The 27,093-nt window shown below is 39.9% G+C and overlaps 3 protein-coding genes across 5 annotated transcripts in view; 1 reads left to right on the plus strand and 2 right to left on the minus strand.

Moving 5' to 3' along the window:
• The window catches only part of ift122 (intraflagellar transport 122 homolog (Chlamydomonas)), a 35,703-nt gene extending 33,659 nt beyond the window's left edge, over positions 1 to 2,044 (minus strand). Inside the window, exons 1-4 of the mRNA XM_061904275.1 lie at positions 1,679 to 2,044; positions 1,126 to 1,192; positions 963 to 1,047; positions 290 to 368 (exon numbers count right to left, since the gene is read on the minus strand). Coding sequence (XP_061760259.1) covers positions 290 to 368; positions 963 to 1,047; positions 1,126 to 1,192; positions 1,679 to 1,722 — 275 coding nt within the window. The 5' untranslated portion in view covers positions 1,723 to 2,044. The remainder of the gene's footprint in view (positions 1 to 289; positions 369 to 962; positions 1,048 to 1,125; positions 1,193 to 1,678) is intronic.
• Positions 2,045 to 2,072: 28 nt separating this feature from the next.
• mbd4 (methyl-CpG binding domain protein 4) lies at positions 2,073 to 7,388 on the plus strand. 2 transcript variants are annotated; one of them, XM_061904276.1, is made up of 8 exons: positions 2,073 to 2,216; positions 4,429 to 4,656; positions 4,732 to 5,285; positions 5,369 to 5,434; positions 5,501 to 5,635; positions 5,708 to 5,857; positions 5,932 to 6,035; positions 6,178 to 7,388. In XM_061904276.1, exons 2-8 carry the CDS (start codon positions 4,547 to 4,549, stop codon positions 6,250 to 6,252), a joined length of 1,194 nt encoding a protein of 397 aa, XP_061760260.1. In that variant the 5' UTR covers positions 2,073 to 2,216; positions 4,429 to 4,546; the 3' UTR covers positions 6,253 to 7,388. The 2 variants fall into 2 exon arrangements, with proteins under 2 accessions (XP_061760260.1, XP_061760261.1); XM_061904277.1 differs by having other exon boundaries at positions 5,762 to 5,857.
• Positions 7,389 to 10,005: 2,617 nt separating this feature from the next.
• Positions 10,006 to 22,077, minus strand: LOC133554952 (protein disulfide isomerase Creld1). Of its 2 annotated transcripts, XM_061904281.1 has the most exons (12): positions 21,820 to 22,077; positions 19,295 to 19,331; positions 18,310 to 18,430; positions 18,157 to 18,239; positions 17,802 to 17,912; positions 17,624 to 17,715; positions 15,841 to 16,020; positions 15,647 to 15,742; positions 15,484 to 15,567; positions 12,731 to 12,826; positions 11,098 to 11,238; positions 10,006 to 11,023 (listed from the first exon to the last, which is right to left on the minus strand). In XM_061904281.1, the coding sequence occupies exons 3-12, from the start codon at positions 18,424 to 18,426 to the stop codon at positions 10,803 to 10,805; spliced, it is 1,221 nt and encodes a 406-aa protein (XP_061760265.1). In that variant the 5' UTR covers positions 18,427 to 18,430; positions 19,295 to 19,331; positions 21,820 to 22,077; the 3' UTR covers positions 10,006 to 10,802. The 2 variants fall into 2 exon arrangements, with proteins under 2 accessions (XP_061760265.1, XP_061760264.1); XM_061904280.1 differs by lacking the exon at positions 19,295 to 19,331 and having other exon boundaries at positions 21,820 to 22,076.
• Positions 22,078 to 27,093: the final 5,016 nt, after the last annotated feature.

Below are 27,093 nucleotides of genomic sequence, written 5' to 3' on the forward strand. Positions count from 1 at the left end.
AAAGAGGGCACTTTAAGTTGATGATTACTTCTATGAGTAGAAATCTTTATTTATAATTGAATCACTTGTTTATTTTTCAACAAGTTTTTAGTCATTTTAATATCTTTTTTCCAAATTTTTCAAGAAAGACTACTACAAATGAGCAATGTTTTGCACTGTTATACAATTTAATAAATCAGAAACTGATGATATAGTGCTGTATTTTACTTCTTTATCTCTTTTTTTCAACCAGAAAGGTTCACTGAAAAAGGTTGAGAACCACTGGTGTAAAGGACTCAGACATACTTACGTGTACTTTAAAATACCCTCCAATTTAGATGTCCAAATTATAATGCTTTTGTCTGCTGAGCCAGAGGCAAATCTTTTACCTGCAAAAAATGTAGTTAAAGGACAACAGCAGTGGCTAAGTATAGAAACCAAATACCGTATTTTTCGGACTATAAGTCGCAGTTTTTTTAATAGTTTGGCCAGGGGTGCGATTTATACTCAGAAGCGACTTATGTGTGAAATTTTTAACACATTACCGTGAAATATCAAATAATATTATTTAGCTCATTCACGTAAGAGACTAGACGTATAACATTTCATGGGATTTAGTGATTAGGAGTGACAGCTTGTTTGGTAAACGTATTGCATGTTCTATATGTTATAGTTATTTGAATGAGTCTTACTATAATATGTTACGTTAACGTACCAGACACCTTCTCAGTTGGTTATTTATGCGTCATATAACGTACACTTATTCAGCCTGTTGCTCACTATTTTTTATTTATTTTAAAATGCCTTTTAAATGTCTATTCTTGGTGTTGGGTTTTATCAAATAAATTTCCCCCAAAAATTGCGACTTATACTCCAGTGCGGCTTATATATGTTTTTTTCTTTTTTCTTTATTATGCATTTTCAGCAGGTGCGACTTATACTCCAAAAAATACGGTACACAGAAATGTTTCTTTTTTTATTACCATCCTTGGCATAGGCTACACAGTAGACTACATCTTTATGTCCTTTTAAAGGTTGAATAATAGTTCCATCTGATGTATCATATACCTACAAAACAGCATGAATCGGTTATCATTAGAAAGGAAGTATTAATGGGATGCAATAACTCGGCAAAACAAGACTTACCAAGACATGAAGACCTGCCGCAACAATGAGCTGGCTGCCATCTGGTTTGAAGGCAAGGTCATAAACACTGCAATAAATAAATAGAATTACAACTTCAGTACAAGATAAATAATTGGGCAAGTTTGGGCCCCAACACCCAAGTGTCAAACAAACAGAAATGATCACATCAATTGTTACTTTACAAACAGAGAGCAGGGGGATGTTTAATGAAAATGTGTCAATGTTATTTAGACAAATTCAATATTCATTTAGACGCGTTCATTCACTGTATACTTAACACAGCAGCCTGCTAGCTTAGACGTCTTATTGTGTCAGAGACAAAACACAACGTCCGAAACAAATACTGCGCATTTATGTAGCATAGTCAAGAAAAACATAAGCTGTTTCACCGTCTACATTTGTGCCGTTTGTCAGCAAAAACGCCAGTTGTATTTGCTGTGGTGCTAACAAATGTGAGCTAGCTAGCTAACAATGGTTGACATAGCAACCACAGTTGCTAATCACGTACCGTAGCATCCCGCAGGAGCACCAAATATACAAGATACATGCTCACCAGTGTTGACGTGTTGTTTCTTTCCATACCAGGACGGCTCTCATCTCTTTACAGATTAAAATGTATGTTTTAAACAACAGGTTGTTTTGCCTGCTCAGGTCGTCATCCTGGCCCCGCCTTCACATTGGTGCCCTGACCGCGCAGACTCAGACTGGATTTCCTGCTTGCGACGTTAAAGCTAATCTTGTTAGCAGAGAGATGCCAAACGGGCTAAGAGGACGTGGAGTAAAATATATTCAACGCTGCAGTGAATGCGTTAAGGAGAATCTATTGGCGCCTTGAGTTGTAAATCTGTGGAAAGTAACGTGCTTTGTGTCCATTTGCGGTATTCTATACAAACTCTTCTGTTTGCTGCCCCCGTGCGTTGATAGCGTCACACGACAGCTGAGCGCCAGTTCCTGCTCACGGGTGCGCATGCGTAGGAGCAACTAGGTCTTCCGGTTTATAAAAGCACAACACATGAACACAAGACTTGGCATTTATCACTCTTCGTCATTTGTACATGACTCTAAAGATACAGAAGCTGAAAAGTGTAGAGGTACTTTCTTTAACATTTTTCAAAAATATTAGCAACAATTGTGCTGTATTGTGATTGATTGATTGAAATACACCTGAACAAATAAGGATTGATTGTGGAATTCCACAAGGTTCGGTTTTGGGACCTAAATTCCATCCATTTCTACCGCGTATATTTCCTTTGGGGTCGCGGGAGCGCTGGTGCCTATCTCAGCTACAATTGGGCGGAAGGCGGAGTACACCGTGGACAAGTCGCTAGCTCATCGCAGGGCCAACCCAGATAGACAGACAACATTCACACTCACATTCACACACTAGGGCCTATTTAGTGTTGCCAATCAACCTACCGTATTTCCTTGAATTGCCCCCGGGGTGCTAATACATTTAAAACCTCTTCTCGCTCCTGCGCTTACCAAACACATGCGGTAAAAGTAAGCATGCACTAATTATTTTATAACTTGTTCTCACTCCGGCACTTACCAAAAGTATGCAGTAAAAATTTGAGTGTGATGTAAGCTTGGACCTTAAATCCTACTGAATAGCTATTAATCTTCTTCCCTTTATGCGATTTCAAATTACGAGGCGGTGTACACCCTGGACAAGTCGTTACCTCATCGCAGGGCCAACACAGATAGACAACATTCACACTCACATTCACACACTAGGGACAATTTAGTGTTGCCAATCAAAGTTATTGAAATTTGTTTTATTTGCAGACGACACCAACTATTATAGTTCGGGACATGACTTAAAAGCATTATCAAAACATTATTGAACAGAAAATGATTGAACTTAAGAGATGGTTTGATGTCAATAAATTATCATTAAATGTTAAAAAAAAACAACAACTAAGTTTTTGATTTTTTGTGAGAGGAAAAGGGAGGAAACGATCAAACTGTCTATAGATATAATTTATTTTGAAAGGGTTTCTGAACTTAGATTTTTAGGACTGATACTGGATGACGGTCTGTCATGGAAATCTCATATTGCACATGTATGGAAAAATATGTCTAAGAGTATATTTATATTAAACAAGGTAAAATATATGTTCGATTATAGGGCAATGCGTATATTGTATTGTGCACTAATATTGCCGTATATCAGCTACTGTGTGGAAGTGTGAAAGAACACTTATAAGAGTAACATAAAGGCACTGTATCAACTACAGAAAAGAGCTATAAGGATTATTAATAAAGTAGATTACTTAGAACACACTAACATATTACTTATTAATTCTGGTTTATTGAAAGTACAAGAGCTAGTAAAGCTACAGACATTGTATGTCATGTTTAAGGCTAAAAGTAAAACATTACCAGCAAATTTATGAAAAATGTGTTGGCCCTGTGATGAGGTGGCAACTTGTCCAGGGTGTACCCCGCCTTCCGCCCGATTGTAGCTGAGATAGGCGCCAGCGACCCCGAAAGGGAATAAGCGGTAGAAATGGATGGATGGATGGAGGGTTTGTCATCACTTCTGAGCATACAGAGCATAGAAGAAAAGGTCATTTCAAACATCAGTATTCAAGGACAACTTTAAAACAAATGTGTACATCAGTGGTGGGGGTTCAACTATGAAATTCTATTTACAATGAGATAAAACACTGTAAAAATATATTCCAATTGAAAAAAATATATATAAAGAAAGAATAAGATCATATAGACAGCCGTAAGTGTTTACATTTTGCTATTTATTTATTATTTTACTTATTTTTTTGTCTGGTTTTGTATCATTCCGTGAGGTGTATATTATTATTATTATTATTATTTAGTTTGGTTTGTACTTCATGAAGTTTTGCACTTGTTGTGTTTTTCTTGAGTGTTTTTTGTTTGTTTTTATTACATTTGGATGTATTTGTTGGTTTGTATGCTATCCATTAAGTAACACTACGTATTATGTTGAAGGGGGCAGGAAAATATAAGGTTTTTCTTCATCCTGCTCCTTCTCAGGCATTGGTGTGTAAATGTAAAACTGTATAATTGAGGTATAATTGTCTATCGATCAAAGATGCACATCAATGAAGGAGATAAATTAAAAAATGAAAATTAAATGAAAAAAAAACTTTTATCAGAAGATTGCACAGTACAGTACATATTCCGTACAATTGATCACTAAATGGTAACACCCGAAAAAGTTTTTTAACTTGTTTAAGTCGGGGTCCACGTTAATCAATTCATGGTAGATTGTGAGAGATGGTACGTGATTTTGATAATCGTTTGAATTTTGGTATTTTTTAGACAAATAAGATTTTGAATGACCGCTGATGTAAACATGAGAGACCAGGTGAACCAAGTCTACACATCTCATCATGGACAGGCGTAATCGCCATTTCTCCAAGCTGTTTTTTATCAGAACATGGATAAAAGTGAGTCCTGCCATGGCAAAATACCTCCTGGTTGGACCAGAGACGTCAGGCAGCGACAAACAGGCAAGACCGCAGGCAAACTAGATGTCTATGTCATGAGGTAATCATCTATTTTTAACTTTGCAAACTTTGAAACAAAACTAGTGCCTAACAGTTTTGTTTACGTCTTTAAAAGCCCACAAGGCCAGAGGTTTCGATCAAGAGCTTCTCTGAAAGCATTCCTTACGAAAAACGGTGAAGACATCGACATCGATCTCTTTGATTTCACATCAACCAAAAAAGATGTCACCTCTTTGCAAAGAAAGAGAAAAAAGAAAAAGCGCACAAGAGGTGGACTGAAGGACACAAAACAAACACCGGATCCTGTCGATGGTGACATTAAGGACGATCCTAAAGAAGCAATGTGGGAGTGCAATGACTCAGGTGACAGGAGTCTGCACACCAGCCCGAGGCAAGCGGAACCTACACCAGTGTATGATGATGATGTCACGCTGCAGAAGAGCCCTTTGACGGCGGGCCTGCTGAGGGCGAAGCTTCTCAGACTGGATCCTCTTGGAGCTTCACAAGAAAAAGAGACAGTTTTACCATCTCTGAATGTTGAACCTCCCACTGAAGATGAAGATGAAGTGCAGATTGACATAGGAGATAACGCACCCAAACCTGGACTGGTGGCTGACAAACATCAAGAGGTGCAAAAGAAATATGTGCCACTGCCAAAGTCCAAGAAAAGTAATGACACACTTTCTCTATATTAAGAGTCAATTGTTATGTGCTGCTTTTTTATAATATGTTGTTTTTTCCCTGCTTTCTAGAGGTCAAGATTTCAGAAGACAAACGCAAAACAAGCCCTTATTTCAGCAGGAATCGTTTTGCAGACGGTAAAATAAATTCTTGTTTAAAGGTGACGTGTTAATGCTTTTATTTCTTACATATAAAGTGTGCAGATGTCAGTCCTCCTCGCAGAAAGGCCTTCAAGAAGTGGACACCTCCTCGTTCTCCTTTTAACCTGGTACAAGAAACCCTCTTCCATGACCCGTGGAAGCTCCTGGTGGCCACCATTTTTCTGAACAAGACAAATGGTAAGGTCATCGCACACATTTTACACACACACAGTAAAGTGAGTCTTGCTACTTTTCTGTAAAATATTCCAGGTAAGATGGCCATTCCAGTCCTCTGGCGATTCTTTGACCTTTACCCGTCTGCAGAGGTGGCCCGCCAGGCTGATTGGAAACCCTTAGCTGAACTCCTCAAGCCACTTGGCCTGTTTGAGATCCGGGCCAAAATAATCATCAGGTTCTCAGGTGAATGTTTTTTATTGCGTTACATTAAATTCAACCTATTATCCCCTTCTTATCCTCTACCGTCTCACCTGCAGATGAATATCTAAGCAAACAATGGCGATACCCAATAAAGTTGCACGGCATCGGGAAATACGGCAATGACTCCTACAGAATCTTCTGTGTGGACGAATGGAGACAGGCTAGTCTTACCTTTTTGACTTTGACTTAAAATTAGCTGTATGTGAAGAAGGACACATCTATGGGTTTTGTATTTACTCATTATATGCATATTACCGGAAAGTCGTGGTGTCAAAATTGTCATTTGCTGTCTTTTGTTAAAGGTGACACCTACAGATCACAAATTGAACAAGTACCATGCCTGGCTTTGGGAGAACCATGAGACTCTTGGAGTTTGAAGAGCGGTATCCAGAGACAGACCTTCACTGTTTATCATCAATACATCAGCCTTACTTTTGCATTATGTAATACTTTTAAGATCTAATTTAATACATGTTTATCGTTAATATTTCTGAAATGGTTCAACTTATGCAGATTTATTCATTTGTGGAACACTTTTTCTTGATTTTACAGCAGAAAGCAAGTATTTGATGGCATGTGAGGGGTGGTCTAAAATGTACTCTTTATTATTGACCTTCCAATATATTGAAACACCCTGATAACAGTTATACCTAGAAAGGTCTAATTGTTTTTACACTATAGTCAGAATATACAGTAGAGGAACAAATAGTTGATCATCTGCTTATCTGGTTACCTCCTTACAAAGATATGAACGACCCAAAGACGTTTTTCCTTTTCTTAATCTATTTGCACAATTTTATATTGTATATAAGGAGCTGCTTTTAATCTTATTGTACATGGTTATAGTGACAATAAAAGTCATGGTGAAGGGCTAGTCCAGAAATACAAGAGAGGGACTGGTTAATAATCAGTCACGAGGTAAAAAAATAGTACACACTTTGCTTTGATGGATTGACTTCCTGCAGTGTCCACCTGCTCAAAAAGGGCAAGCAACACCTAACTGACCCAGCCAAGCCTTGGGAGACCTCATGAAGACTTCACCGCATTGAGGGGCTGGTAATCAGGCCTTTATCCGTGAAATTTTGGATGACAACTATGCTGGCCCAAGCCAGAACACTGAAGCTGGGGTCGTGGATGAGTCTTCCAACGTGACATTGACCGAAAACATACTTGTATACACATATCACTCGTGTGTAGAACTTAACAATTTGAGGAGAGGCCACGTTATGCATGAAAACGCGAATGAAAAAATCTTCCTATGAAAATTTACCACAAACATATTCCTAGCCCCTCCCTGCTCCGTCACTGATTGAATGTAATGGCAAATGTTCCCCGTGGCGCGCAGTGATTGAACACAGAGTTGTCAGGCACTAATGTTGTGTATCAGATATGTGAAGTATCACTTGCATTTATTTTTGTCACTGGTGTTGCTGTAAAAAAGCAAAGCTTGCTCATTTGACTTTGTGGCCCAGACTGCTCTGTTTTAAATTGATATTAAAAAGTGAACAATTAATTGTGTTTATATTATTTGTGGGAGGGTTCCACATCAAAAAATTACTTAAAATAATAATGAAAAATATATTTTAACAGGTTTCACCATTTACGAGATATTTGTGAACTATTTACACATCTGTCATATTTCCCATATATTAAACTTATATATGCTCTGGTGTGGATGTCATGTAAAATGACAATCAATGAATGACAGGGGGCTTTATCTCAACCGTATTTTAGCACCACCCTGCTCAGTCACTGATTAGAAAATAAAATATTTCTCCTGTGGCATGCAACGTTTCTGCTGGTCTTGTAAAACAGTCGTATACTGGATTAAATTAAGGTCATATATGTCTCAAGGTTTGCAAAATTATGTTTTAATTTGTTGAAAAATGTCTTTCAGCAGAATTTTTTTTTTGGTATGAATACTTATTTCCCCCAGAAAGTGTCACAACTAGAGACCGAAACATATTTGAGAATTTTTGAACTGTCTGGACGAGCATCGATAACGTTACACACTTGCTTTGTTGAAATCTGGTTTCCATGGTTACTGTTGCCATCGCAAAAGATTCGTGGAGACGGGACAAGCGTCCGTTTAATATATAACTAGAAGTGACAGACACCCGGCTATATTTACATTACAATATGTATTGCTAATGTAGATCAAGTATAAAATGTTATTGTGCTTTGTTTGGTTTTTCAATAGCCTACCATAAAGAGTGGACTTGTCCGCAGGAGTCTGAGCAACGTAATGAAACTCCGTAAGAAAACAGCTCTTTTAAAATCTAATTTATGTAAATACCTACTACACTATCAAAATGTTTGTTGTAAATTAACAGCAAATTACTACTAATAGCATTACTTTCAGAGTAACATTTACAGTAATTAACTGCAGAGCTGTGATTTTAGTTATTTACAATGCATGTAAATGCTGTAACTTCAGTTGTAATTTTTGTACTTAACTACAATACAATTACAACTAAATGCTGCAACTTCACAATTGTAATTTTGTTACTCCATCGGTTTACCAGAACCCACTGTAATTAATTTGTTAGGATATGATTACAATATTTTAGAGTGGAAATAACAGTTAATTTATGTGAAGTATAAGGGCATCATAAGCCCCTCAAGAGGGGCAAGCAGTATAAAACGGATGGATGGAGACTTTTGACAGTCTGTTGTAATGTTACAGTGAATTGTGATTACATTAGGCTGTGTTGGCCCTGCGATGAGGTGGCGACTTGTCCAGGGTGTACCCCGCCTTCCGCCCGATTGTAGCTGAGATAAGCGCCAGCGCCCCCCGCGACCCCGAAAGGGAATAAGCGGTAGAAAATGGATGGATGGATAGGCTATTTTACTGTGGAAAAATACTGTTAAACGCTGTTTTTTTTATTTATTTTTACTACATATCGTTTCTAATGAAGATCCATCCATTTTCTACTGCTAGTCCCTTTCGGGGGCGCTGGAGCCTATCTAGGCCGCTAATGAAAATGTCAAATACAAATCTGCTAACTTTGCAGCTGCCATTTACATAGCTGCCACACCAGTGCACTGTCCTTCTCGGCCATGCTCCCTCCAGCAGAGCCGCAGTCAAATTGTCACACCCATCACATTTCCTCTCATCACGGAGTTCTCCAGCCAACTGTGCACCAGCAATCAGGTCAGTAGGTCTGGGTGACTGACTGAGTCTTTGAGTTTCAGAACTAAAATCATTCCAATGCATTATGTAGGTTATTCCAAGACTGAACCCTTTGTGTCCACTGCTGGTCAGTAAACGCACCGTCAGTCTGGAAACTCCCGTTGCTCACCATCACAACCAACAGAGGGCACTGATCATGCAGAAGAGAGAACATGCCAGGTTGTCACACTTGGACCAATGACGGATTTATTTGAGAGTGATCAATAATTTGTTGACAGGTATCATCAAATATGGCAACGACCGTTTTATGGAACCAGTATGGAGAAAGAAGAGTACAGGTACATGGTATCAATGTGTTTTTGACTTCCGTCTTCTGACTCCTGACCAAGGAGGATTGCATCACGTTATTGATATGTTGCAGGAAGGACTTGCGTGAGCAGCTCAAGAGACAGATGGAGGAGAAAAGTGTCCCACTCAAGCTGCAGTTGGCCAGCAAGGTGAAAGAAGCGGAGTATATACGTGAGATGGACCGCCTCGCCCTGTCCGCAGAAAGAACACAAGCGCTCCAACACAGGAAAGCAATGACCTCCTACAGAGACGAGAACAAGAGGGTACTCATATTCTCGTCGTGTTCAAAAAGGGTGTCTTAGCTGAGGTTAAAGAGGTCGCATCTGTGCTGGTATTTTTTGTAGCTAATGGAGCAGAGGTGGAGAGACAGAGCATTAACGCACTCCCAGGAGGTCATGATGGAGAGGGAGAGGCTGCGCCTCAACCCCATCAACTGGAGTGGAACATTAAAATAGGTCAGTATTCACTGTTGTCTCACCCAAGGCTTCAACTACTGCAAGAATATGCAGCAAACCCAAGAGCATCTTTCAGATGTGGATATGGTCACAAGACAACTGACTGCTGTTCATCACTAATAGTTCATTCAAACCACCAATATTCATTTGTGATAATTACAAAAACCTAAATAAAAAAAAGCCCACAAAAAACAGACTGTCCTATTTTTTATGTAGCGATAAAAGGATGAATACAGCTGAACATGAATTTAAGGGAAGCAACGCAGACTATGTGATGATTATGACAACTTATCACAACAAAAGTTAGGTCAACAAACCGGTGGAAAATATGTGTTTGAATAAATTAACGGTATACACAGGATATGTCAACAAAAATAAAAGAAAATGTGTTTAATAAATATTTTTGGACAAATAAATTAAAGGCAACAATTATAGCTTGAAACTAAGCAAATTCCCTTTTACATTTTGTAGCAGGGGCATGATTCTGCATCTGTTACAGGTCATCCATGCCAAAGACAATAAATGAATGCAAATCATGACTTGTTCTTTCATTCCAGTGTCATGCATTGTTACTGCAGAGAAGGATTCAATAATGGAGATTCCCAGAGTTGTGATGAACATCATTGGTATTCCGTACTTCACAGCATTGAAATATATGACAAACAATGGACATGGTGACATGTTGAAGATTAGTTAATATCATAAATGACTTGAACAATCAGTTGAGGTCTTTGCAAAACCATTTTCCCTACCAAATGAGGTACGGAATTCAGTTCCTTTAAAAATCAGTGCAGTGTGGTTTCATTCTTCTTCACACTTCTCAGTGCCGTAGTCTTCAGGTTGAGATGTTCTCCATTGATGAACACAAACATACTTAAGACCCTTCCAATGACTTCCCAACCCATTTGAATCCCACTAAGGCTACAAAATTACCCATCCCCAGCTGAGCTGTCATTAGTTCACACTTACATGCAGCAAATCCTCCAACATCCTAGCGACCCTTCAGGAATCCATCCAACATATAGTCCCCCTTCTCCGTCAGCCAATAACCTGCCATCGCGGCCACGCCGCCAATAAAAATAGCGGTAAAAACCATGTCGCCCTTTGCAGCCAGCGTCGCCAGGGCACAGATCACGACACCAAAGAACATCTGTTGCAGAACAAGAACCTCGTCGTCTGTCATTTCGTCAAAAAGCCCTTTCTCTGGATCAACTAGGAATACAAAGTTAAAGTTTAAAGTCAAAACATAGGTAAATGTGTAATGTATGTTTGCATAGTAATTTTACCTGGAGGCTTATTTTCTACACAAATGCTGTCTCTTCTGATGAAGCCATCAGCACAATCACAGTGGAAGGAGCCTACCTCGTTGATGCACGCCTCATTGAGTCCTGGGCACGCTATTGCACGTTCACTACATTCATCTACGTCTGTCAGAGGAAACAACAGTCGTTTTCTTAAACAATACACCATGAATAAGATCCTAGGCATAGTGAAGGTATTGTACTTTCAAAATAACATACTATGAGTTCAAGGCAGATTAAAACATCCTTATGGGCAGGGACAGACCGGAAGACAACTTGTCAAAAGGTTTTCAGATGTAATTTTACATAGTTGAAGGATATAGGGGACGGGAAAGCAGGGGAGTGGTTAGCAAGAGTTGAATGTTTGTATGTACAACACTCGCCAGGGATTGTTACTGTTGTGTTTTTGCTTGATACAAATATAAAAATAAAGTAGTCGTTATGCAAGGCCATACTGTCATCTTTCCCATGAGTTCAAGTCAAGAGTCGTCACAGCCTGTGAGTATTGATGGACGGCTTGCCTGGAATTTCGGGGTTAGGGGTAAAGCGGTGTTGTAAATCTTTTGAGGGCACAAAGGCTAAATGACAGAGCAGGAAGGCCATCAAATAAAGCAATGAATTGAAGTCCAAGGTCATTATTGTTTCTTAAAGGTTAAAGATAATTACATTTTGAATATGCATTACTTTCAATTAAATAAATACATCTGTTTATTTCACAGGGTTGTTTATTCCTTAATAATTTAGTATTTATATTGCCCACAGTGACAATAACATGTTGAGGCTTTATTTTTTTTTTAGTGCATGGCCAGGAGTGTTTTCTTCATGCGGTGTTCTAACGCTGAACTCACATGGCTGAGTGAGTTAGAGAAAACTGCAAAACCCGCACAAATCGTGGCCTTGCGCTGCTAAAAATGAACAGTGTGTTACATAATATATGCTGTAAATTTGTCTTCTTGTGCTTTCGCAAATGTATCAAACTTTCTTACCTTAGCTCATCCGACGTCTTCACTGGGTTTTGAGGAGCCGGAGACATTTGCACATCCGGATTATAGGCTGCTATGCGCGATGGATTTACCCCTTTTTGGCCCTGTGATGCTGTGTGTTGTACAACAATGTGCTGTGTGTAGGACTGTGACGGTTCATACCAGATAGAATTAAACTCAACACTGGTCAAAGAAGTTGTAATGGCATGAAAAACTCAGCGGAGGAAAAATGATGCATCTGTTGGGGCAATATGGCCAATGTGGCCGTGGCCTATATAATTTTTTCGAGGGGCACACAGCCAAACAGAGGGTCAATGAGAGCAATGCCCTTTGTGGCCGTCGTGAAATTCGTGCCTGATGGACTGCAAATCTTGAGACGTTCAGCGGTGTTGCCATTCAGCAGCCGTTACGTATCTCAAATGGCAGCACCAAGTTTATTTGCTTCTGCTCCTATGCAAGGACAGAATAAACTGTCTGTGGTTCACTTTACTACAAACACTGCGCATCAGAACAGCGGTGGGGATTGGCGGACTCCGGAGAAGTTCCATGGCAGCACTGTTACGCACCCAGGAGAAGGGTGGTCAGTTTTGCTAAACTCAAGCGGCGACACTAAAAAAAACAAGCAATATCTTTACCGAGACACTTGGCTCCTTTCAATTTGTAGCCACGTGCACATTTCTTACAGCGGGCAGGACCACTGCCCATGCAGCCCACACATGCCTGGTCACATCCTAAGCATTGGAGAACAGAAACAACATTAATATTGACATATTTTCAAGTTAGAAAAAAATACAAACAGATAAGGTGCATTCATCCCAAGCCATGTCTACACAAACATGGACACTTTTGTTTTGGCCTCTTGTCCATGTGTAAACGTGTACTTTTGCCCTTAAAAACCTCAAACTTTTGAAAACGCTCCAAAGGGTGAGGAGTTTCATAAGTCAAATCTTCAGCGTGGGACTGAACGATTTTAGACCAAAAATAAAATCCCATAATTTTCTCTGAAAACTCGGTTTTTGATTTCGATTTTCATTTTTGTGTTAACAAAAACTTTATATGACAACAGAAGATTAGGGGTTTTAAATAAAATTGCAATGAAATGGGATTATAAAAGGCTAAAAAATCTTATACATATATTCAAAGACTCTGCCAGGGCTGCCGTTTTTCACTGATTCTCTGCACAACTTTTATGAACGGAATTTCTAGGCGCAGTGAGAATGTTGAGGGGATCCAGTTTGGAGGATGCAGGATTACGTTTGTGCTTGTAGCGCACGATGTGGTCCTGCTGGCTTCATCTGGCCAGGATCTTCAGCTCTCACTGGATCTGATTGCAGATGACTGTGAAGCGATGGATGAAAATCAACACTTCCAAATCCTAATCCATGATTCTCCCCCAAAGAAGGGTGGCATGCCATCGGAGAGGGGGTCCTGCCCCAAGTGGAGGAGTTCAAGTACCTCAAGGGCTTGTTCACGAATGGGCGAAGAGTGGATTGTGAGATCCACAGGCGGATCGGAGTGGGTTTGCAGTGATGCGGACCCTGCATCAGTCTGTCGTGGTGAAAAATGATCTGAGCTTGAAAGCAAAGCTCTGAATTTACTGGTTGATCTACGTTCCTATAGTCACAAATGGTCATGAGCTTTGGGTTATGACAGAAAAGACAAGATCACGGGTACAATCGGCCGAGATGAATTTACTCTGTCAGGTGGCAGGGCTCGCCCTTGGAAATAGGGTGAGAAGCTCTGTCATTCAGGATCAGAGTAACGCCGTTGCTCTACACATCGAGGTGAGCCAGATGAGGTGGTTTGGGCATCTGGTCAATATGCCACCCAAACATCTCTCTGGGAAGGTGTTTAGGGTGCGTACGACCGGTAGGAGACCACAGGGAACACCAAGGACACGGTGGAGAAAATTTTTCTCCCAGCTGGCCTGGGAACGCTAGCTGGGAGGTCCAAAGTGTCCAGGTGGACAGTTGTATGCACATTGTGGAGGAAGTCTCCCACAGCGAATACTTTGCCTATTCTGACCGTTTGTATTTGATTACCTAATAAATGCACGATGCAAAGAGACACTCCTCTCTTTCACTTTTATTGCATACGTGTCCTCGCTAAATATAGCGTCAAAATCACAAAATTGCCACCACAGACCTTTTCTGCTGCATTTACTGGTAATAGTCTGACAAAGTAGGTGTGAAGCGGATTCATAATTCATCCGCCACACTTTCATTATAATTTGTTTATGAAAAAGGGTGAACCCAGTAGCACCAAAGCTGTATTTTTGAGTTTATTTGTGGCCACAAATAAATTAATGAATGGGAAACATTGACGTGTGTGGGGAGCGCCTGGGGTTCGGACTTGAGTAGAGAGGGCTCTCTTAGGAAGGAGAAACCTAGCTTAGAGATGCGAGAGATGATGGATAGGAACATCAATACAATGTTTTTTTCCCCCCAAACATAGTCATAATTATTTTTATCGGATTCCGATTTAAAATTGATTTATCATGCAGACCTACTTCAGCGTGTGCGTATGGACAGGATAAACGGAGACTTATGGCTTATCCTGGCTTGACGTCACGATTGCGCACCGTCATTTCCAAAATAATAAGGTAAACAACAATAGTTTTAAACACACTAAGAGGACGTATCGTACTATATGTTTAAACGTAAAAATACTACTACTTTCACTTTCATTGCTTAAAAGACATCAATATGCTGCTGCTGCTGCTATACTCTCCAATTCTGCTTTGACACTCGAACCAGTGCAAGCGATGGCGGTTTTGGACAAGATCCTGGTCGGGCGTTGAGCTCGTAGAACAACTTTAAAGTTATTGTCATAAAAATTTCCGGCATTATTTCATGTTTTACTCTGATTTACCAACAGAAAATGACATTATTTACTAACTCATATGGGTTTCATTTCATGCAGTGACGACTGAAAAAAACGTCCAGATGTTTGCTGCACTCTTTGTAAGTGTGCGCTAATTTAAAAGATAATGTTAATTTCATTGTACATGTAATATATCACTATACTGATGAACAGATTCTTTATAACACCACAAGTGTTGGTTTCATTTCGTGCAGCAGCAAATACCTATTTGCTGATTAAAACAAAACATTCATAATGTTTCCTGGGCTTTGTGTTAATGTGGGCTGATTTCAAACATGTCATTGTACATCCAGCAACAGAGACGTAATGTTACAGTCAGCTGTGGCTGCTCTTTCTGGGTTTCTGATTGGACAAAATGTGCATAATTTTTTGTGTTGGCCAAGACTTGTTTTGAAATTACACTCCCTTGGATGGAAATCTTTTTAACACTGGAAAAGCTTTTTAAGATTATCCGTGTTGGTGTGGACAATGGCCTAAGAGTGACAACTCTAGCGGGAGCGCCTACCTCTGCACTCATGGGATCCGTCCGTATTGTGACAGTATGTGTTAGAAGGACAACGAGACAGCTCTGTACCACACTCATCAATGTCTAGGGGACACAAAGATGAGTAAAATGATGTTCCATTATGGCTACCTAGTCACTGCATGGCCTCATTCATCACACTTACCCACGCATTTGTTGTCGTGAAGCATCCAGCCAGGTTTGCAGTCAAGACATTTGTAGTCCTGCGGCGCTGAGCATTTCTTACATGAGTAGAAGCAAGCTGTCATTGATGTGGAAGGCGACACGGAAAGGGTCAAACATGAATGCCCTTATAAAAGACAATAATCACTACTTGTAAAACGTCTAAATCTGAGGCACCTGCACAGGCTCCAGTGCTGCTATTAACCCTTTTCTCTCTGTAGTACCCATCAGCGCAGTTCTGGCACAAGGGACCCGAATATCCAGGATCGCAGACACAATCTCCATCTCCCATTCGAGTCCCCTCGCCTTCACAGCGGCCCAAACCTCCACACACACCACCAGGGCCTGATGGACACTCTGTATTTGATAAGGGTGTATATTAGAAATAATGTGCTTACATTCAAAGTATTTTGAATAGATCAAAAGATTAAATTCATTCATTCATTCATTTTCTATACCGCTTGTTCGCTGTGAGCTATCAGTAACGTGCCATGCTTCTCTGAGTAGGTCGCCATTAGGTTCCAGTAATGTGACGTGTTATTATGCAGCGCAATCAGCTGCTTTACACTGGCCGAACGATAAAATACTTTGAATGGCTCTTTTATGTGAACAATGAGTACGAATTCGCACAATAGTATAAGATAGAAATTGGGATTCAATTTTTAGAGTTCCCTTACATCGTTCAAAAAGCGGTTTGTTCATGGACATCACATCGCTCAACCACACAATTGCTAACTTTAGAGAGTTAGAAGTGCCGTTTTCAGTTGTAAGTACTGTAACATCATTGAGGTAAAGAAAAAAAAATACATGTGAAATGTACATTATATTGTTATACCAATTATTAAATCAATTATGATCTCCACACTGTGCGGAGGTGAAAACCTGTCTGTGTGCCACCTGAATGTGTGCATTTGAACCTACTGGGACTTCCTTTTAAAATGAGGCTTTATCGTTGGTTGTATGCATTGCAACATTGAATAGGGATTAAGTTACTCATGTGACATTTTAAATCAAAATTTGACCAAGTCTGTATGACCATTTTTTTCTTTTACCTGGAATTATTGGGACATGTCCTGTCATGTAGTCACTTTAAACAACCATCTACTGTATGTGTGTGTTATTGATCTGTATAAGTAGGGTACATTAAGGTAAACATATAAAGTCAACTAAACTAAAAAAATGCTGAACTCTACAGGTTTTGAAAATGTCATTGAGTTGGGATAAATAATAAAGTTTTGCAGCTTTTAAGTCCATTGTAAAACAATATGGAATGGCATCATATTATCTTCTAACAAACGTTACTGTAACTTCCTTACAACTGAAGTTACAAATGTTAATTAGATCAAATTTATATTTTGATGCGTTATCTGATTATGTAAATTACAGGCATGATAGTATACATATGTAATAAATAATGTGTATTATAATTTGTGTGTATAACAAATGTATGACAATATTTGTGAGGAATAAGCCTTTTAGGTATATAGTAAAAGTTTTAGATCTTTGAGTTTCACTCATGAAAAATGGGGAAAAAAACAAAAGTGTTGCGATTATATTTATTTCCGGTATATTTTAATTTCATAATCTGAGATACACCAGAAATTCAACTATTTTGAAATACAAGATGGATATTAACACACATTTATTTATATATAAAATGAGTTGTGAATAGCAACATATCGTTTATGTTCTGACAAAACAAGCTAAATAAATTTGTTTGGGTTGAATTAAGCTCTGAAAATATACATGGCACCAAATAAGTACAGCTTGGCCATTATATTTTGTCAAAGTAGCTCTCACAAGAATGGTTGGAGACATCTGATTTATAGTATCTAACTAACCTAAATGCTTTTAGAATGTGTGAGGAAGCTAGAGTACCGGGAGAAAAAACACACATGCACGGCGAGGACATGCAAATGAGAGTCAGTGATTAATTCTGCATGAATGAAGGCAAACCCACCTTTACAGTCAGGTCCAAAGTGTCCAGGTGGACAGCAGAGTCTCAGCTCCTCTATGCATAGCCACTCCCACAGGTCGGGAGCTTCTTGCTGCCTGCAGGACACATGCAGTGTACCTCATTGATCAGCACAATCTGTTCTATACTGTCCAACATTAAGCACACCCTGCATTTACTGTACCTGTGGAACCACCATGTCTCCACCTGGTCCTCTATCTTCTCCAGCAGTTGGTTGCATTCAAAGTCGGTTTTCTCACATGCCCTCTCCACTATCTCCAGGAGGCGAGTCTCGCTGCAATGGACAAACACAGTAAATACATATGTCATTAGAAACAACAGATTTGTATAATAAGATCCATGTAATGTATCAAAAGTCAACCTTTACGATGATAATGATTTGATTAGGTTGTTTCTTATAATGTGCCCTTCTCATGACTCAATGTAGTTCAACAAAACCTTGTATCGTAGCTCATTAGACGGTATAAAGGGTGTACCATAGTAACTCTTTCCTTATTTTGTCTGTATGTCTTCTTTACCTGCGAGCATACTTTGCCAGTTTCTCTTCCTCCCAGGCAGTGTTTCCTCCCCCAAAGTTTTTGTTGGCCGTTCTCTCCAAGCCCTACAGAGGAAGATAATCTTGAGGCCCTGATCAGTAGGAGGTCAAAGTGCATAACATTTAACTGAAGTACCTTTATTAAACTCTCAGCAAGTTTCTGGCAGGTCTGGCATGGTGCCGTCTGGACCGTCACCACCGAAAGTTCCGACAGAAGCATCAGAGCAGGCAGGAATGGCCAAGCCCACCACATGATGCTTTGAAAAGATTACACACACAGAAATAACATGATAAAATAGAGATACACCATAGACAACCACAATGTCTGCCACATAACATCTTCTAGAGACAAGGTTTCAAAGTATGGCACAATAAGGCTCCCCTTAGAAAATATTACTGTATATAGTTAGGGGATGCTAGTTTTGACTTTACTTGTTCACTTTAGCAAATAAAATCTATTAATTTGGCCTTTGACAGAACTGACATTTTTTGGTCAACTTTGAAAAAGACGTGTTTTGTCCTCTAAAATCTTCTGGTTAGGTCTAAGCAATATGGCAAAAAAATTATCACTATTAATTTTTTCATATCATCCGATCTCGATTTATATCACAATTATTTTAATTTTCATTAAAGGCAAATTGTCCCATGCAGGATTATAGTAAGTACCGCATTTCTACTGTTTACTACTGTAGTAGCTTGAAACAGACATATCCGCCATGTTTGATCAAAATAATATATGCTAGCAGCTGACAACAGTACATGTAACTCATGCTACGGTCCGGACCTCTGTTTACCGCTTTTTTGGTACATTTTGTGGGGGTGTTTTTCATCCACAAACTCAAAAATGATTTGAAGACAAAATGTCTGTCTACAGAGTTTTTAGTACATGTTATATCTGAGCAGTTGAATATTTGCAGATACACAAACAATAAGTCTGATAAAATGTTTATGTATAAAAATGCCTTTTTCTGATTAAATTAGTGGGTGTGTTTATTCTCCCAGTCCGGACCAATGCTAATAGTAATAATAATCATAGGTTTTTTCCCCACTTCAGACTAGGCCCCCTTAGGAGTCCAGACTAGATTCGAATTTTTTACTCATCTTCTTCCCCAGCGTATTACCTTTTTCCCACCTTTTACGGGGCGCCGATGATGGTTCCTGGAGTCAGGATGAAACATGGTGAAATTATGTTCAGTTTTATGCTCCTAAGATCTGGAATAGTCTTCCTGGAGATGTAATATGTTGGCAATATTCGTATCCAGGCTAAAAACCCTTTTTTAAACAGCGCATATGACAACTGAAAGTGTTTTATTTTAATCAGAATGATGATTATTCACCTGCTCAGTGGCCTAGTGGTTAGAATATCCTCCCTGAGAGTCGTGAGTTCAAACCCAAGCTCAGTCATACCAAAGACTTTAAAAATGAGACCCAATATCTTCCACTCAGCATCAAGGGTTGGAATTGCGGCTTAAATCACCAAAAATGACTCCCGGGCATGGCCTCCACTGCTGCTCACTGCTCCTCTCACCTCCCAGGGGGTGAGGGTGATGGGTCAAATGCAAGTGCGTGTGACAATCATTGGTACTTTAATTTTGTATTTTCATGTTTGCCCTCTGTAAAGTACTTTAAATTGTTTTGCGGACGAATTGTGTTCTATAAATAAATTAGCCCTGCCTTATCTTATTACCACCACTCTACAATAAGACTAACTCATCCTGATATAATTCAACACAACAGTTTACAAAATAGTATTTCATATTACCTTATGTGTAATAGCAAAGTTGTGCCAGTGCTTTGCAAATGTTGTGTAGTCTGGTGCAGTAAATATTTGGAACAGGGGTCACCAACCTTTTTGAAACCAAGAGCTACTTCTTGGGTACTGAATAATGCGAAGGGCTACCAGTTTGATACACACTTAAATAAATTGCCAAAAATAGCCAATTTGCTCACTTTACCTTTAACTATATTTTATTATTGATACAAACTAAAACTAAAAACAACAGCACTGGAAGGAGAAAATAATATGACATGAAGAGAAGGTTGATTGGCAACACTAAATTGGCCCTAATGTGTGAAAGTGAATGTTGTCTGTCTATCTGTGTTGGCCTTGCGATGAGGTGGCGACTTGTCCAGGGTGTACTTTGCCTTCCGTCCGATTGTAGCTGAGATAGGCGCCAGCGCCCCCCGCAACCCAAGAGGGAATAAACGGTAGAAAATGGATGGATGGATGGATAATTAATTATATTAGTCTTTGTGAAAACACTGATCATCTTAATGATTTTTCACAATAAATATATATAGAAACAGATAAATATTAATATGCAACACATTTTTTATTTTCTCTAAGTGCACGTTTTTCAAATTGAACATTTTCAAATGATCACTTCCAAGACTGTCTTGTGAAATCACAATATCCCATTTTAACTAGCTAGCCATTAACATTTTTTATCAAATCATGAATTACTTTGCACCATGTTTGTACAAATAACTCATGTAATATACAAAAGTCAACTCTCAAATTTTTAAATAAATCATGTCACACTTTGAACTGGACACCAAATCTATTATCTCTTTCTTTGTCAGTTAGTAGGAAGCCTGGAATTGCATGCTGTTAACTAGTGTGTTGTACTCTGGTGTGTAACTTGACACTGCAACTCTGAGTGAGTCTTGCAGATGTGCATCAGTGAGGCGTGTTCTGTGTTTGTTCTTGATGAAGTTCATGTCAGAAAAGGCTGATTCACAAAGATAAGTTGAACCAAACAGGCTCGCAACCTTCGTAACTTTTGCGCATACACCACTGTACTTTTATGTGTCAACAAGGCACCAAAAGTTTGGTGCAGCCTGGTGGGCTTTAAATTTTAAATTGTCAGGAAAGAAGAGGAAGGAATTTAAAAGGTAAAAGGCTATATGAGTGTAAAAATCCTAAAATCATTGTGTGTATTTTTTCTCTAAAATTGTCTTTCTGTAAGTTATAAGAAGCAAAGTAAAAAAAAAAAAATGAATTGATTTAAACAAGTGAAGACCAAGTGTTAAAAATATTTTCTTAGATTTTCAAATTCTATTTGAGTTTTGTCTCTCTTAGAATCAAAAATGTCGAGCAAAGCGAGACCAGCTTGCTAGTAAATTAAAACAAATAAAAAAATAGAGGCAGCTCACTGGTAAGTGCTGCTATTTGAGCTATTTTTAAAACAGGCCAGCGGGCTACTCATCTGGTCCTTACGGGCTACCTGGTGCCCGCGGGCACCGCGTTGGTGACCCCTGTTTTAGAAGGATCCAGGAAATATTCACATAAATATCAGTTGATTATTTACGAGCGTGTTTTTGGCAGCTGGGTTATCTCAATGCAAATAGAGAGTGCGTAACGTTGCAGTGTAACGTGATAATATCGATAATACACCACATTTGTCACAGTCAAACCACTCCTATCTCGATTTAGCCAGCTCAGCATCAGCACCAACGCCGGTTAGCCAAGTAGCTGCCATAAGGTCAAGAGTTAGCCGCCTAGCAGCCTTGGCTAACGTGATTTAGCTTAACTTAACGTGCATTTTAAAGTGAACTCTGCAATGAATGAAAGTCGCTGTTGTCGCTGACTCTACAAACAGTGAGTGTCAAATGAGCTTAACAGTTAGCCGAGCCGCTATGTTACCTCAAGTCAGGAGAGCCTCTTGGTCCTCTGCCCTACCGAGGATGTCCCTTCGTGCGCCACACACGGGAGACGCAACGTCATATTTTGGGAAGCCGGATTAAACGTGTTTAGTGCGCCATTTTAATCGGCAAGTAGTAAAAGTGAAAAGCTAAGTAGTTGACACAGTGATACAACACGTGAATTTATTAATGAACCTGAGCTTCTTTCTAGTTGCTTCTGAGTCAGAGATAGAAGCCCCGCCCCAAACCCGAGTTGTCCGTCGACCAATCACCATCATTTCAACCAGAGTGACGTCACAAGTCTGCGTGATTGCGTTTATTGGTTTCAAATTAAAACATTCACGAGTGCTTGATTTTGTGTTTCATTGAAGAGGGATAATTTGCTTGCAACAGTAAATTCAAACAATTTACAGATCATGTGAGCAGCTTGTTGTTATTCTGAGTACAGTATTTTGAAACCCACTACTACCCACCATGCAGTCTGATAGTTTATATATCAATGATGAAATATTAAAATTGCAACACATGCCAATACGGCCTTTTTAGTTTACTAAATTGCAATTTTAAATTTCCCGGGAGTTTCGTCTTGAAAACGTTGTGTAATGATGACGTGTACGCAAGACGTCACGGGTTTTTAGGAAATATGAGCGCTGCACACACACACAGCTAAAAGTCGTCTACTTTACCCGCATAATTACACAGTATTTTGGAGATTTGTGTTGCTGAATCATTTGCAATTTGTTCAATTAATATTGGAGAAGTCACAGTAGAAAGATGGAGTTGGGAAGCTTTAGCCTTTAGCCACACAAACACACAGTGATTCCTTGTTTAAAATTCGTGGAGGTGAAGCTTTACTATGGATCAGAGCGCGGTCAAGCAAACATGAATCACGACGGAATGTCAACCAGCAGTTTTCGGTGAGAAAATTGTGGTAAAAAGTCGCTTCTTACCCGAGAAAAGCTGAGTTTGTGCCGTCCATAAAGCTGCCGTCGACTCCCCTGAGACATTGGCGTCAAGACACCCGTGGACGTACACCTCCGACTATCAGGTACTATTTAACTCACTAAAACACTAGCAACACAATTATCCTAATAAATGTCTCTCAAAACATCGGAATCTGTCCCAATGCAATCCCGTTTGTTTTTTTTACTTATTTTTTTCCATCATTTTTTTTTCCTAGTCCATCGGTATCAATATCCATCCATCAATTTTCTACCGCTTATTCTCTTTTGGGGTCGCGGGGGGCGCTGGCGCCTATCTCAGCTACAATCGGACGGAAGGCTGGGTACACCCAGGACAAGTCGCCCCCTCATCGCAGGGCCAACACAGATAGACAGACAACATTCACACTCACATTCACACACTAGGGCCAATTTAGTGTTGCCAATCAACCTATCCCCAGGTGCATGTCTTTGGAAGTGGGAGGAAGCCGGAGTACCCGGAGGGAACCCACGCATTCACGGGGAGAACATGCAAACTCCACACAGGAAGATCCCGAGCCTGGATTTGAACCCAGGACTGCAGGAACTTCGTATTGTGAGGCAGACGCACTAACCCCTCTGCCACTGTGAAGCCCCCGCTATCAATATCCTCAAACACAAATCTTTCATCCTCGCTCAAATTAATGGGGAAATTGTCGTTTTCTCGGTCCGAATAGCACTTTTTGTTGGAGGCTCCCATTAAAAACAATGTGAATATGTGAAGAACCCCCACACTTGTGATGTCATCGTCTGCGACTTCCGGTAGAGGCAGGGCATTTCTCTTAGCACAGAAAGTTGCGATGTTCTCTAATAAATCCTTTCAGCTAAAATATGGCAATATTGCGAAATGATCAAGTATGACATAGAATGGACCTGCTATCCCCGTTTAATAAGAAAATCTCATTTCAGTAGGCCTTTACCTTTTAATTGTTTGCGTGTAAAAAAAAGGTACCTTATCGACGTAGCTGTGTATTAATGACTAAATATCCATCCATCCATTTCTACCCCTTATTCCATTTGGGGTCACGGGGGGCGCTGGTGCCTATCTCAGCTACAATCGGGCGACAGGCGTAGTACACCCTGGACAAGTCGCCACCTCATCGCATGGATGACTAAATATGAAACAGGTAAATACGATTAAAAAAAAAACACTACTTTCAATAAATTATCGAGGTAGATTTGCAGATAGTTTTAATGTGCACATAAAGAGCAGAAACTAACAGGCACATAATTTAATATGCAGATTATGCATATATTTCTTTAGTTAAAGTACCAGTGATTGTGACACACACACACTAGGTGTGGTGAAATTTGTCCTCTGCATCTGACCCATCCCCTTGTTCACGTCCTAGGAGGTGAGGTGAGCAGTGAGTAGCAGAGGAGGCTGTGCCCGGGTATCATTAGTGATTTAACTCCCAATTCCAACCCTTGATGCTGAGTGCCAAGCAGAGAGGTAATGGGTCCCATCCCCGGGGTTTGAACTCACAGCCTACCGATCTCAGGGGCGTACACTCTAACCACTAGGCCACTGAGTAGGTCATTTGATGTATATAATTTGCTTTACCCTTGTTTAAGATACATCATGCTCATGATTTCAGAATACAGGCTTGCTGTTAAATGAGAATTTAGTGCAACTTTGGTGTGCAGTGTTGATTTATTGGCTTTTGAATGAGTTTATGCTTATTGTACAGTGCATTGAGAAAGTAGTCACGTCACTTCACGTTTTCCACATTTTGTTGTCCAAGTCTTATTCCAAAATGGATACATTCATTTTTGTCCTTAAAAATTCTACAGACAATACCCTATATTGACCATGTAGGAAATTATTTTTTAATTTCTTGCAAATTTGATCAAATAAAAATAAATAAATTCCATGTACATACTGTAATTATTCACATCTTTTTGCTCGGTACTTTGATGCAACATAGGTAGCAATTACAGCCTCAAGTCTTTTTTAACAAGATGCCACAAGATTAGCACATTTTTCTTTGGGCAGTTTTGCCCATTCCTCTTCGCAGCACTTCTCAAATTCCAAGCATTGGTTTTAATCCATGCTGTCTGTGTACATTGCTGCAATTATCTTAGTATAGCCAAGGAGGTGACCAAGAACCCGATGGTCACTCTGTTAGAGTTACAGCATTCCTCTGTGGAAAGAGGAGAACCTTCCAGAAGGACAACCATCTCCACAGCAAACCACTTACCAGGCCTGTACGGTAAAGTGGCCAGACAGAAGCCATTCCTTCGTAAAAAGTACAGTATTTCCTTGAATTAGCGCCGGGGAGGTAATCAATTCAAAACCTCTTCTCACTCTGGCGCTTACCAAAGGCATGCGGTAAATTTAGGCCTGCGCTTAGAAATTTGAGTGTGATGTAAGGATACCATTATGAAAGGCACATATAATAAAAAATCGTTATGTAACATAAAAAATGCAGATGGCCTTAAAACGCCAAAACACTCAGTCACCTTCTCTTTCTATGCCACATCAATGTGGAATGCACTCCCAACAGGTGTAAAAGTAAGTGCATCTCTATTCTTCAAATCCGCTCTAAAATAACCCCTCGAGGCAACTTCAACCCTTTACTAATACTCTCCTCCATTCACATCCCATCTCCCCGGGTTGTAAATAACCTAATGTAAGTAATCAAATGTATTTCTAATGTATATACAAACCCCGTTTCCATATGAGCTGGGAAATTGTGTTAGATGTAAATATAACCGGAATACAATGATTTGCAAATCATTTTCAACCATATTCAATTGAATATGCTACAAAGACAACATATGTTTGCAAATAATCATTAACTTTAGAATTTGATGCCAGCAACACGTGACAATGAAGTTGGGAAAGATGGAAATAAATACTGATAAAGTTGAGGAATGCTCATCAAACATATATTTGGAACGTCCCACAGGTGTGCAGGCTAATTGGGAAAAGGTGGGTGCCATTATTGCGTATAAAAGCAGCTTCCATGAAATGTTAAGTAATTCACAAACAAGGATGGGGCGAGGGTCACCAATTTGTAAGCAAATTGTTGAACGGTTTGAGAACAACATTTCTCAACGAGCTATTGCAAGGAATTTAGGTATTTTCCCATCTACGGTTCGTAAAATCATCAAAAGGTTCAGAGAATCTGGAAAAATCACTGCACGTAAGCGATGATATTACAGACCTTTGTTCCCTCAGGCGGTACTGCATCAAAAACCGACATCAGTGTGTAAAGGATATCACCACATGGGCTCAGGAACACTTCATAAAACCACTGTCAGTAATTACAGTTGGTTGCTACATCTGTAAGTGCAAGTTGAAACTCTACTATGCAAAGCGAAAGCCATTTATCAACAACACCCAGGAACGCCGCCGGCTTCGCTGGGCCCCAGCTTATCTAAGATGGACTGATGCAAAGTGGTAAAGTGTTCTGAGGCGTCCACATTTCAATTTATATTTGAAAACTGTAGACGTGGTGTCCTCCGGAACAAAGAGGAAAATAACCATCCGGATTGTTATAGGCGCAAATTTCAAAAGGCAGCATCTGTGATTGTATGGGGGTGTATTAGTGCCCAAGGCATGGGTAACTTACACATCTGTGAAGGCACCATTATTGCTGAATGATCCATACAGGTTTTGGAGCAACATATGTTGTCATCCAAGCAACGTTATAATGGATGCCCCTGCTTATTTCATTAAAACAATGCCAAACCACGTGTTATAACAGCGTGGCTTCGTAGTAAAAGAGTGTGGGTACTTTCCTGGCTCGCCTGCAGTCCAGACATGTCTCCCATCGAAAATGTGTGGCTTCTTTTCTTTTTCTCCTCTGTCGCCCCCTCCCTTGTGGAGGGGGTCCAGTCCAATGACCATGGATGAAGTACTGGCTGTCCAGAGTCGGGACCCAGGATGGACCGCTCGTCGAGACCCAGGATGGACCACTCGCCTGTGTATCGGTTGGGGACATCTTTACGATGCTGATCCGACTCTGCTTGGGATGGTTTCCTGTGGACGGGACTCTCGCAGCTGTCTTGGATCCGCTTTGAACTGAACTCTCGCGGCTGTGTTGGAGCCACTATGGATTGAACTTTCACAGTATCATGTTAGACCCGCTCGACATACATTGCTTTCAGTCCTCCTGGGGGGGGACATTTGAGGTCCTCTCCAAGGTTCTCATAGTCATCATTGTCAGTGGCGTCCCACTGGGTGTGAATTCTCCCTGCCCACTGGATGTTAATTTTCCTTGCCCTTCTGTGGGTTCTTCCGAGGATGTCGTAGTCGTAGTGGTTTGTACAGTCCTTTGAGACATTTG

The sequence above is a fragment of the Nerophis ophidion genome, linkage group LG06 (assembly GCF_033978795.1).
Source record: "Nerophis ophidion isolate RoL-2023_Sa linkage group LG06, RoL_Noph_v1.0, whole genome shotgun sequence".
Taxonomy (NCBI): domain Eukaryota; kingdom Metazoa; phylum Chordata; class Actinopteri; order Syngnathiformes; family Syngnathidae; genus Nerophis; species Nerophis ophidion.